Raw genomic sequence first — 11,045 nt, forward strand, 5'->3', positions numbered from 1 at the left:
AAAAGCCCAATCGGCCCTGATCTAGTAACATCTCTGCCCTGATCTAAGATTCAGCGATGAGAGGGTAGTGGGAGGGAAATAAAGATTTGAGATGCTGGTTGCAGGGACCCTGGGTACATGTGCTGCTTCCTACCCTAAAAAAGGAGGGGGTAGGGGCAGCTAGATGATACAATGAATAGATTACCGGGCCTGGAGTCAGAAGGACCTGAGTTCAAATCTGGCCTCAGACACTTAACACTTTCTAGCTGCATGATCCTGGGCAAGGCCCTTAACCCCAATTGCTTTGCAAAATAAAAAAAAAGGAGGGGGTACCTTCAAATACTTTTCCGGGGGGGGGGGGGGAAGAAGCTTCCAATGGGGTTTGAAGGAAGGCGTCTAGAACCTAAGAATTTATTGATTTAATCATTTGGGAGAGAAGGAAGAAACAGTAGCCTGAACGGCCATCCCTTCTACTCTAGCCATGAAGATTAATGTCAATGTCAACTCAGCCACAGCCCTCCTGGATCAGTTCTATGAGAAACGGCGGCTCCTCATCGTCTCCTCTCCAGACCCTTCCAATCGATACTACAAAATGCAGATCTCCATGTTACAGGTGAGCGCCTTCCCCTTTCTTCATCTTCCCTAAGCGACCTACCAAGCGACACTCATTCCTTCACGTCCCATCTCTCCGCCTTCCCAACAATCCAGATTATCTTCACTCAGGTTTTCATTCATTTTTGTTCTGCAACTAAAACCCTTAGCCCCCCAATCAAGTTTATCTGCGACCACTTTTGCTAAAGACCAAATTGCAGCAGAAGAAAATCTTGGTAATGCAGATTAAACTCAAAAGGGCGTCGTGTCCATTTTTTTCCTGGTGAGTTGTTAAATTTTAGCAACGTGCCACTGCTTAAAGAGATTCTAAATGCTAGTTGTTCTTCTTAGCATTCTTGTACTGGGAACCTATGTTAGTGGCTAGAGCGGGCCTGATTCACAGTCAGGAAGCCCTAGGATCAAGTCCTACCTTGTATACAGACCAGCTGTGTGACTCTGAACGAATCATTTAAGTTCTCTGGGGTCCACAGAAGGGGTTCTTCAACTTTTTCCACTCATGACACTGGGAAACCTCTAGGTAAGTGACCTCTAGGCATATGGGTATATCAAATAGGTACACAAATCAAACATTTTCAGAAAATAAATCATAATTTTGCAAACCCCCATTCAGTTAGGTGATCCCATAAGGCAGGGGTCCTCAAACTTTTTAAATAGGGGGCCAGTTCACTGTCCTTCAGACTGTTGGAGGGCCAGACTATAGTAAAAACAAAAACTTTGTTTTGTGGGCCTTTAAATAAAGAAATTTCATAGTCCCGGGTGAAAGGGATAAACAACCTCAGCTGCCGCATCTGGCTTGCGGGCCGTAGTTTGAGGACCCCTGCCATACGGGGTTCCGACACACAGTTTAAGAAGTTTTAGTCTGGTCTAGGCAACTCTCGGTTGCCCAGAACCTACTGATCTACATTATTAGAAAAGGTTTCCAAACCTGGAGCTCCCCACAGTGCTGAAATCACCACTTTGATCCAAAACAAGAAAAGAAGATGATGCTTGTTCTGGTGAGATCACAAGGCTGCTAGGCAGCTGGTATCCCCTTGTGAGGGGCCATAAAGCAAAATATCTTCCCCTCCAAAGCAATGGGAATCAGAACCAGAGTGTCCGAGAGTGGCAGAAATAGCACCATAGATTTGGAAGAAACCTCACAGATCACCAAAGCCCGCACTGAGGAAACCCAAGCACGTGGTGGTTGACTTGGCCGAGGTCCCGTAACAAATAAGTACCAAGATTTCAGAGTCAAGAGTTCAACCTGGACTTGACTTCATTCAAATCAAGCACTCTCTTCCACCATTTCCACTGTGTGAATATGGGCAGGGAAAGCAAGAACAAGGTGGAACAACCCCAGGGAAAAGAGTGGCTAAAGATTTTTTCACATGTACCAACAGTACGTACGGGGCTAAATCAAACTCATGCTGCCCAAGCAGGCTGCTAAAGCTGGCGAAGAGATTTGGAACAGAGGTCATGAAGAAGAGGGACTTTGGAGAGATGGCAGGTGTGCTGACTGGGCTCTGAGGGTCTTCAGGGCAGTTGAGAAGGGCGGGGGGCCAGAGGTGAGACTGACCAGGGTATATTTGTAGACAGTGATGGTGCAGGTAGCCATGAGAACAGTTCAGCAATTGAAGCTGAGGCCCTAAGGTCAAGACTAAGGACTTTGTTCCTCCACGGATCTAAGAAAAGAACATAGAAATGGGTCATGGAGTCTCCAAAGCAGATACCACATAGGCCCAACCTCTTATTTTGGAGAGGGAATGAAGAAACCCCAGAGATGCCCACAGGGGTGAGAGAGCAGAACCCACGTGTTAACTCAGCCTTGAACAAGGGAAGGCAGGTGAACTGGCAAGATTTAGAAGAGAAGCCTGATGACTGGAAAGGCCGTGGGCCTGGATCATGGCATACTTCTATAAAATTGAGCCATGCTGAGCATGTCAATCACTAAGCATTTATTAAGCCCCTATTATGTGTAGGCACTGTGCTAGGCAAAATCAGAAAGAAAAGTGAAGGTCAGTCCCTGAATCAGAACATCTAAGATAAATACAGAGAAAATGAAAGGTAACCTTAGAAGTGGGGGGCACCAGCAGCTGGGGGATGGGCCTGGAAAGGCCTCCAGGAGAATGTGGCACTTGAGCCGAAGCTCAGAGAAAAGTCCTAAGGGAACCCAAGAGTTTAAGGTTGGGGGAGAGAGGATGCTAAAGCGAAGACGCAGAGATGGAGACGAACCGAGAGAAGAGCAGCATCGGCTGAGCTGGGATGGAGAGGGCCCAGAAGGTAACAGAACCTAAGAAGATTAGAAAGGGAGGCAAGGCCATGTTATGAAGAGCTTTAAGCACCAAACAAAGGCATTCCGATTTGCCCCCAGAGGTCAGAGGAGCCACTGGAGTTCCTCAAACAAGGCTTACATGGTCAGACCCGTGCTGTAAGAAAATCACTTTGGCAACTGAGTGGCCCAGGGAAAGCTGAGGAAAGAAGAGCAACTGAGAAGCTTTTGGGAACATCCAGGCTAGAAGTGGTAGGGCCTGAACCAGGGTAATGGCTGTCTGAGTGGAGAGAAGGTGATGAGTACAGAGAGAAGAGAAGAGGGCCCGGGACAGAGTATCAGGGGACAACCATACCCTAAGATCCCCATCCATGATGGGCTTATCAACTACTATGAATACACCCTGTCCTCACGCCCACTAGCACAGTGAAAGGGAGGAAAGTCAGGGATACCAAGAAAAACTTCTGCAGGAAAAACTCAGCCTTTGGCCCAGAGTGGCTACGGAGGCCAACTTGAAGCAGAGCTGGCTGATCCATTCAGGCTGTGTGTGCCAGACAGCAAGGCACAGATGTGGACAGAGTACACAGAATACACGTGAAGCCCAAAAAAGAGGGGAAAGGAGACAGAGGGCAGAGATGGCAGATACAAGGGAAGTTGTGCGGGAGGGGTAGAAAAGAACACATACTGATACCGATCAGAGGTAGGAAAGAGTGGCAGGAACCAGCGAGGAAGACTTCCGAGCAAGGGAGGAGAAAGGGTTAGAGTATAGCCCCAAAAGGCTAAAAGCAAGAGCAACTCAGGGGTTAACCAAAGGGGCTGTGCCCAGGAAATGAGGATGACAATGTGGGTGAGATCCAGGAATTTATAGTTACACAGGAACTTGGAGATCAGCTAGGTCAATCCTCTGCAAGCCAGGCTTGGACTAGATGGCTTCCCGTCCAGGTCTCCATCTCAAAGTCTATGAAGCGTGTGATCAAAAGAGATGGATGGGCTGCTAACAGGGGAAGAGTGAGAGAGAACTGATGGACAGCCCCCCTGCTCTGCTGGCAGCCTTCTGGTATGAAGAGAAACCAAGCAGGGTCCCCGGCACCGGCACACTGAGTGACCCCCCCCCCCCGGGACACAGAACGGGCAGGCATGGAGAGCCTTTATCCTTTGGCTTGCAATCTGCATTGCTGGAAGGTTACCACAGCTCCACTGAAATAATAACGATAGTGATGATAATGTTGTTATATAGAATTTGGGGATTTGCAAAATACTTTAAATACATTATCTTATTGAGCCTTACAATGGCTTTGCAAGATGAGAGCTATTATGATGCCCATTTTACACATGGGGAAATTAAGGTTCAGGCTGTTTAAATGACTTGACCAGAGTGACAAAATAATAAGAACCACAACGACACTGCAAAGAGCTTTTCACTTGACCAGGGTGACAAAATAATAAGAATCACAATGAGAGTGCAAAGAGCTTTTCACTTGACCAGGGTGACAAAATAATAAGAGCCACAATGACAGTGCAAAGAGCTTTTCAAATATCATTTCATTTTATCCTCACTATAACCTGGAGAGGTAGGTGCTATTTTTATACCCGTTTTATATGTTAGGAAACTGAGGCAGACAGGTGACTCATCCAGGTGCACATGATGAGAAATTGACAGGGACTGGAACTCAGGTTTTCCTGATTACAGGGCCAGAGCGCTATCCCCTGAGCCACCTGGCTGCAGATGACTGAGGCAAGATTTAAACTGTGATCTTCCCAGACCTAAGTCCAGCCTCTCCTAGTCTAAGAGCCAGTGGCGTTAAATTGATGGAGACCGGTAATCGTATTTTACCTGTTCCCTATGTTACAACCTGAGACTCTCCCACTTGGCAGCTGGTCTTTGTGCTTCAGTGAACAGTGTGTATGCTGTGTAGGGAAAGGATAGCACAGGAAGGGCCAAAAGATTCAGCTACAATTTGCAAGGGCGTCGTCTTTGGAAGAGAATGATGGCCTCCTTCACCTGAACCACCCTGTTGCGGAGGGTGGGAAGAGGCTGAGCTAAAGGAATGTTCCCCAGCAGTCCAGCCCCCAAAGGAGCTTCTCGTTTGGGGGCAGTCCCAGACACTTTTCATCCTACCTGTCTCCTTTCTAGCAATCCACCTGCGGGCTGGATCTTCGACACGTGACCATCATCGAGCTTGTGGGGCAGCCTCCTCAGGAGGTGGGACGCATCCGGGAGCAGCAGCTGTCGGCGGGCATCATAGAGGAGCTCAGGTACGGATTGGGGAGGCTGGGAAAGACACAGGTGAAGCTGGTGAGAATAGGGATTGTGGGAGATATTCCCTTTACATGCTTTGCAAGACCAGGGGTTGAGCCCCAATCCTACTGGCTCAGGGACTCAGGTGTTTTGCTATATCTATAAAGGAGTCATCATCCACTGAAGGCTCAGTGACACTCATAATCCTCTGAGAGGCAGGAGATGAAGACAGGATCTTTTCCTCTTAACAGCATCCTTATCATGACACTGACTTCATGGAGATTACTGACTACCCTAAAAATCTCTGGGTTAAGGATCTTGTCCCCAAGGATCTATCCTTAATGGGGCAGAAAAACCAAAGCCAACTGAGGTAGAAAGTGGGAAATAATTTTTAAAAATAATAATAGCTAGCATTTGTATAGTCTTTTAAGTCTTGCAAAGCACTCTACAAATGATCTCATTTCATCCCCACAACAACTCTGAGAGGTAGGTCTTAATATTGCCTCCATTTTGACAGATGAGGATACTGAGGCAGACAAAGGCCAAGCGCCTTGCCAGGGGTCACACTGCTAGAGAGTATCTGAGGTTGAATTTGAATTCAGGTCCTACTGACTCCAGGTCTACTGTTCTATCCACTGCGGCTCCTAGCTGCTCCATAGACAATGGCGCTCCCATCACTGAAGAAGGCTCAAGTGACCTAGGATAGGAGGGCCTTTGAGAGGACTGAGGATAGCTTGGTAGTGATAATAGGGGTTGGCCTGGCTAATCAGGGAGGAGAGGACAGAGCTTGGAAGCAGCAGGGCAGCCTCCAAACAGAACTCTTTGGCTTTGGACTTCCCCGTTTCTCTTGAGGGCACCCCCTAGCTTTCCAGCTCCCCACAGCTTCACTTCAGAGAGTTCCCCAACTTTGCTTTTTTCCCTCACCCCTCCATATCCCAACAACTGACAGATCTGGGCAATTCTTCCTACTTCTCTCAGAGCTGTCCCCTTCTCCATTCAGACAGCTACTATCACAGTAGAGGCCCTAACTGACCACATCACTCCCCTATCTGAGGATACACTTCCTCATGGTCCCCAGAACAAAATGGAATCTCCTTAGCCGAGCATCGCTAGTTCCTTCACACCCAGCCTACTCTCACCTGACTGATCTTGCACCAGAGGTGCGGTTCCCTGAACTCCTCCCTTTGGCCTCCAAGCCTTGGAGCTGTCCTAGGTGCTTGAAAACAACTCTCTCCTCACTCAACCCTTTTGGAAGGGCCAGTGTGATTTAGACGCCGGGAAGTGCTTGGACTCCCTATCAGGAAGACTTGGGTTCAAATACTGCCTTCGAAGCTTATTATCCGGGTAACTTAAGCTTGGGAACGTTCACGCTAAAATGAAGGCAGCAGTAATAAGGGAAGCAGAAGACACTGGCCAAGTCCTGCTCCTTAACAACAAAGACTTGGCAGCAGACGTCTTATCTGCCCGAGCCTTGGGCTGAGGGCGGTTTTGCTAGGGACCTCCAGTTCATTCCTCAGTGCTTTCAAGTGATTCGTGCATAACTTCACATTGGGGGGGGGGGGGGGGGAACAGAGTGGGCGGGAGCATCCGGGGCACTAGACACGGCCAAGGCCTCCTTGCCCGTCTGCGTCCCCTGCAGAGTGCCCCTGCCTACGTAGCCCGATTCTCCCCCCCCCCACCCCATCTCTCGTCACAGCAGCGCCGCGGACGCTTAGGCGACGGGAGGGGGCTGCAGGAGCAGGCCGGCCTCCGGCGCTCTCCCACAGAAGCCGCCCGCGCATCAGGCAGCGAGCCGCGGAAAGGCCCCGGCTCAGCGGCTCCCGGAAGGCCCGGGCGGTGGCGGCGGCGGCGGCGGCGGCGGCGGCGGCGGCGGCGGCGACCGGGGCGGCGGCGGCGACCGAGGCGGCGGCGGCGGCGGCGGCGGCCCACCCCGCCCCCAGCTTTTGGTCACCTCACGGACGACCCTGACGCCCTCCCCTCTCGACCCGTAGCTACGGCCCCGCGGCCTTGAGAGCTTCCCGCGGGCACGCGCCGGCCGAGCGGCCCGGGAGCCCCGAGGCCGGAGCCGACAGGGCGGCTCCTCCCACCAGCCCGGAGCGCGTGCGGAGGTGGCCACCATCTTGGCGCAAGGGCCAAGGCCTGCCTTCGCCGACATAGCAGCCGGGTGACGTCACAGCCGCCGAGCGCGGCCCCGGTCCCGCCCCGCCCCCTCCGCCACAGTCCCCCTCGGCGGCCCCGGCTCGCTCCCTCCTCTCCGACCCACCTTCCCTCAGGCTCGGCGCGTTCGGCCGGCGCCCCCCCCCCCCGCTTCCCCCGGCGCCGCCGGCTCCCCTTCCCCCTCCGGGGGCCCGCCCCGGCCCTCGCCCCGCCCCCGGCTGCCCGCGTGCCCCAGGGCGCTCGAGGCTCGCCTGACTGACAGCCGGAGGGGAGGCGGCGACGCCGGCCGCGAGCGAGCGGGGGGATGCCTACCAACTGCGCGGCGGCCGGCTGCCCGGCCATCTACAACAAGCACGTCAACATCAGCTTTCACCGCTTCCCGCAGGAGCCCAAACGGCGCCGCGAGTGGGTCCGCCTCCTGCGGCGGGACAACTTCGTGCCGGGCAAGCACGCCTTTCTGTGCTCCCGCCACTTCGAGGCCTCCTGCTTCGACCTGACAGGCCAGACGCGCCGCCTCCGGGCCGACGCCGTGCCCACCCTCTTCGATTTCGGCCGCGCGCGTCTCAAGGGGCCGGCCCGGACGGAGGGCAGAGGCCGCGGCACGGCGGGCGAGCAGGAAGAGCCCGAGCGGCTTCAGCAGCAGCCCGAAGCCGAGGTGGAGGACGACGAACCCCAGATAGAGCCGGAGGCCTCCGCCGCCGGGGCCCAAGAAGACGAGGACGAAGACAACGAGGAGGAGGAGGAGGGGGAGAGGGAGGGAGGAGAGGAAGACGGAGAGGGCCAGGAGAATGGCGAGGAGGAGGAGGAGGAAGAGGAAGAAGAGGAGGAAGACGACGACGACGACGAGGAGGAGGAGGAAGAAGAGGAAGAAGAGGCCCACATCGAATTGGAGATCGACGACGTGATCGAGATCGAGGCCGAGCCGGAGTCCCCGGAGCCCGCCGGGCCCTCCCCTCCTCCCCCGCCCCGCCCCCCTCCCCGGCCTCCTCCGGCGGACAGCGCACCCCTCGTGGGCTGGCAGCAGGTCCTTCAGGACCACAGCTACGCCTTCCGCAGCCCTGCCGAGGCCAAGAGGCGCATCATCCGGCTGGAGAAAGAGATCGCCTGCCTGCGGAGGCGCATTCGGGAGAGCATGTCCAAGGACCCCCTGCCCGGGGGCTCGCCCAAGCCCTGAGGCCGCCTCAGGAGCAAAGAGGGGGCCCGGGGCAGCTGGCAGGCCCCGGCCCCAGCAGCCACCGTGGGCCTGATGCAGCCTCCCGGGCCGCCCGCACTCCCCCCGCCGCCGTCGCCAGCGCCCCCCGCCCCCCGGTCGCCGTCGCCAGCGCCCCCCGCCCCGCGGCCGCCGTCGCCCGGCTCCCCCGCCCCGCGGCCGCCGTCGCCAGGCCCCCCCGCCCCGCGGCCGCCGTCGCCAGGCCTCCCCGCCCCGCGGCCGCCGTCGCCAGGCCCCCCCACCCCGCGGCCGCCGTAGCCAGGCTCCCCCGCCCCCTGGCTTCGGCTGCCGGGACCAACACCTCCTCGCCGCCTCTCGGAGCCCCCTTTATCATCTGCCATTCTCCATCTTCCATCCTCCCTTCCTTACTGGACAGTTCCTGTTTTCAAGCAAGTCCCTCAAGTTGCATTGTGTTCTCCGCATTGTTTACCAAAGACTTTTCCAGCCACCCCATTGGCTTGGGCGTCCCAGCTAGCTGCCTTACCTGCCATATGCCCGAATTCGGGGTCTTCACTGAGAGTGCCGACTCCCCTAGAAAGGCTGACAAGTTGATTTATGGATGGGTTTGTGTAAAAAGAATCTACTTGGAAAGGGACAGCCTGCGCCAGGTAATATGCTTTCAAACCTTTTTCCTTTCATTTCTCTTAGGGGCAGGAGGGTCTGGAGGAGAGAGCATTTGAACCTAGAGTGGGGAATCCAGTCTGGGTTCAAATTCTGCCTCCGAGCACGGCACTTAGGCTGCTTGAGCCTCAGTCTCCCCAAGTGGAAAATGAGGCTAGGGAGTCCTAGAAAATGGAATCTTCCTAATTGCTCAGATTGAGGTCATGGCTTCCGAAGCAGCCCCGCCCCCCTCCTCCCAGGCAACTCTGGCACTCCATTAAAATGAAATTACAAAACCTGTGTAAGGGAAGAGGGAGTTGACACAGTGGGATTTTGTAGCACCAAAGAAATCAAACGGCTGATTCTGTGGCTCAAAAAAATAAAGGATTTTTGCTTTGGGTTTGTTTCTTGACAGCGCTAGTGTCTGGCTAAGTATTTGCAATTGGGACATGGAGGAAGGAGTATGATTATCAATCTGAGGGCTTCTTTAGGCCTCCCTTAGTCTGAAATGGGGCAGTGGTACTTTGCATCCAAATATAAATGATTTTCTATTTTGTGAGCACAGATCTCACAGCCTGCCTTCTCTCTAAGTAAGGGATTCACGAACACTTGCTGGATTCGAAAGAGAGGTGCTCCGGTGGGTTAATGTCCAGGTTTTTGAAACAGGAAGACCTGTTGATTCAGAGTAGTGGGATGAAGATGAGGGATGCTGAAGGCAGCTGGCTGCCAGAGGCCTAGGTCTCCTCACATTCTGTACTCTTTTTTTTCTTCCAGGCAATTTCAGCACCTCACCAGATCCTACTTCAACATGGTGCTAATTGATAAGCTGGGTCTGGACCGAGAACGTTACATGGAACCTGTTACCCCCGAGGAAATCTTCACTTTTATCGATGACTACCTTCTGAGCAACCAGGAGCTAGAGCATCGCCGGAAGCAGCGAGATGTATGTGAATAAATGCCAGGGGACAGGTTGTGCATGAGGCACCCTGGCTCGAGAACTCTAGACCCCCGAAAATAGATAGGAAGTTTGTTCTATTGGGGTGAGATAGGGGCCATTTTAAAAGATGTCCTAAGAACAGGGCAGGGGGCTAGTCACCGACACGTGGAAAACCATGCAGCACCCCCAGGGAGGTGTGCAGGGATCTGGGGTGGGGTGGGTGGAGTCGCTTAGATCCGTCAGGTCCGGCACCGGCAATCTTTGGGGGCAGCGAGGGAGCGCAAGGAATTAGGGGATTCCAAAAGAATATTGGATCCCTTGGCAATGGCTAGGGGCAGCCTTCTTTCCTCTGCCACCCCTCCCCTCAACCTCCAGGCTCTCAGAAGTTCATCAATCCCTATGTTCATTCACCAACAGAATGTGTGTTTTAAATGGTTCCCTTTCCCAGATACTACAACCGAAGGCAACACCATCAGCAAAATCTTCCCTTCAAATGGTCTAGGGGAGGGGAGGGAGGGAAAGGGAGGGGAGGAAAGGGAAGGGGAGGGCAAAGCAGGGGAGGGGAGGGGAGGGGAGGGAGGGCAAGGGGAGGGGGAGGGGAGGGAAGGGAGGGGAGGGGAGGGAGGGCAAGGGAGGGGGAGGGCGTGTACAGCACTGATTTGCCAGTCCTTGAGTTTTCCTTTCCAGTGCTTCTCTCTTTGCCTTATCCTAAAAAATCAGTATCCTCTCAGTTCATCTCACTGTCCCGGTCTCTCCCGGCGGCTTGCTGATCAGTGGTGGAGCTAGTCTCCCTGGCTTCTGGCAGCACCCCCTCCTCTCCTTCTCCCACCCCCCACAGTTGATGTACAGCAAGCTTCAGCTTCTCTTCGTGCTGCTCCCACCAAGGGCCCCTGTAACTGTTCTACTCAGATATAGTCTCACTTTTTCAAGTTAGATCAGATCCAGTGTGGGTCGGGGCTCAGAACCGTACAGTCAGGCTGTGAGAAGCAGAAATGAGGGAGGGGTGGGGGAATCAAGACCGTTCTCCCTCCCCCTTGTATGTACTGCCATCGCTTCGACTTCA

General features: G+C 54.1%; 2 protein-coding genes across 3 annotated transcripts in view; both read left to right on the plus strand.

Moving 5' to 3' along the window:
• Positions 1-10,488, plus strand: part of SRPX2 (sushi repeat containing protein X-linked 2) — a 36,426-nt gene extending 25,938 nt beyond the window's left edge. Inside the window, exons 9-11 of one of the 2 annotated variants that reach the window (XM_051967781.1) lie at positions 459-592; positions 4,974-5,095; positions 9,820-10,488. In XM_051967781.1, the coding sequence (XP_051823741.1) occupies positions 459-592; positions 4,974-5,095; positions 9,820-10,000 (437 nt within the window). In that variant the 3' untranslated portion in view covers positions 10,001-10,488. Of the gene's footprint in view, positions 1-458; positions 593-4,973; positions 5,096-8,608; positions 9,054-9,819 lie in introns of those variants that run through there. The other variant, XR_007948635.1, reaches the window with a different exon arrangement.
• LOC127542315 (THAP domain-containing protein 3-like) lies at positions 6,983-8,553 on the plus strand. The gene has a single exon (XM_051967783.1). The coding sequence runs from the start codon at positions 7,540-7,542 to the stop codon at positions 8,407-8,409; it is 870 nt and encodes a 289-aa protein (XP_051823743.1). The 5' UTR covers positions 6,983-7,539; the 3' UTR covers positions 8,410-8,553.
• Positions 10,489-11,045: the final 557 nt, after the last annotated feature.

The sequence above is a fragment of the Antechinus flavipes genome, chromosome X (assembly GCF_016432865.1).
Source record: "Antechinus flavipes isolate AdamAnt ecotype Samford, QLD, Australia chromosome X, AdamAnt_v2, whole genome shotgun sequence".
In the NCBI taxonomy this organism is placed as follows: Eukaryota; Metazoa; Chordata; class Mammalia; order Dasyuromorphia; family Dasyuridae; genus Antechinus; species Antechinus flavipes.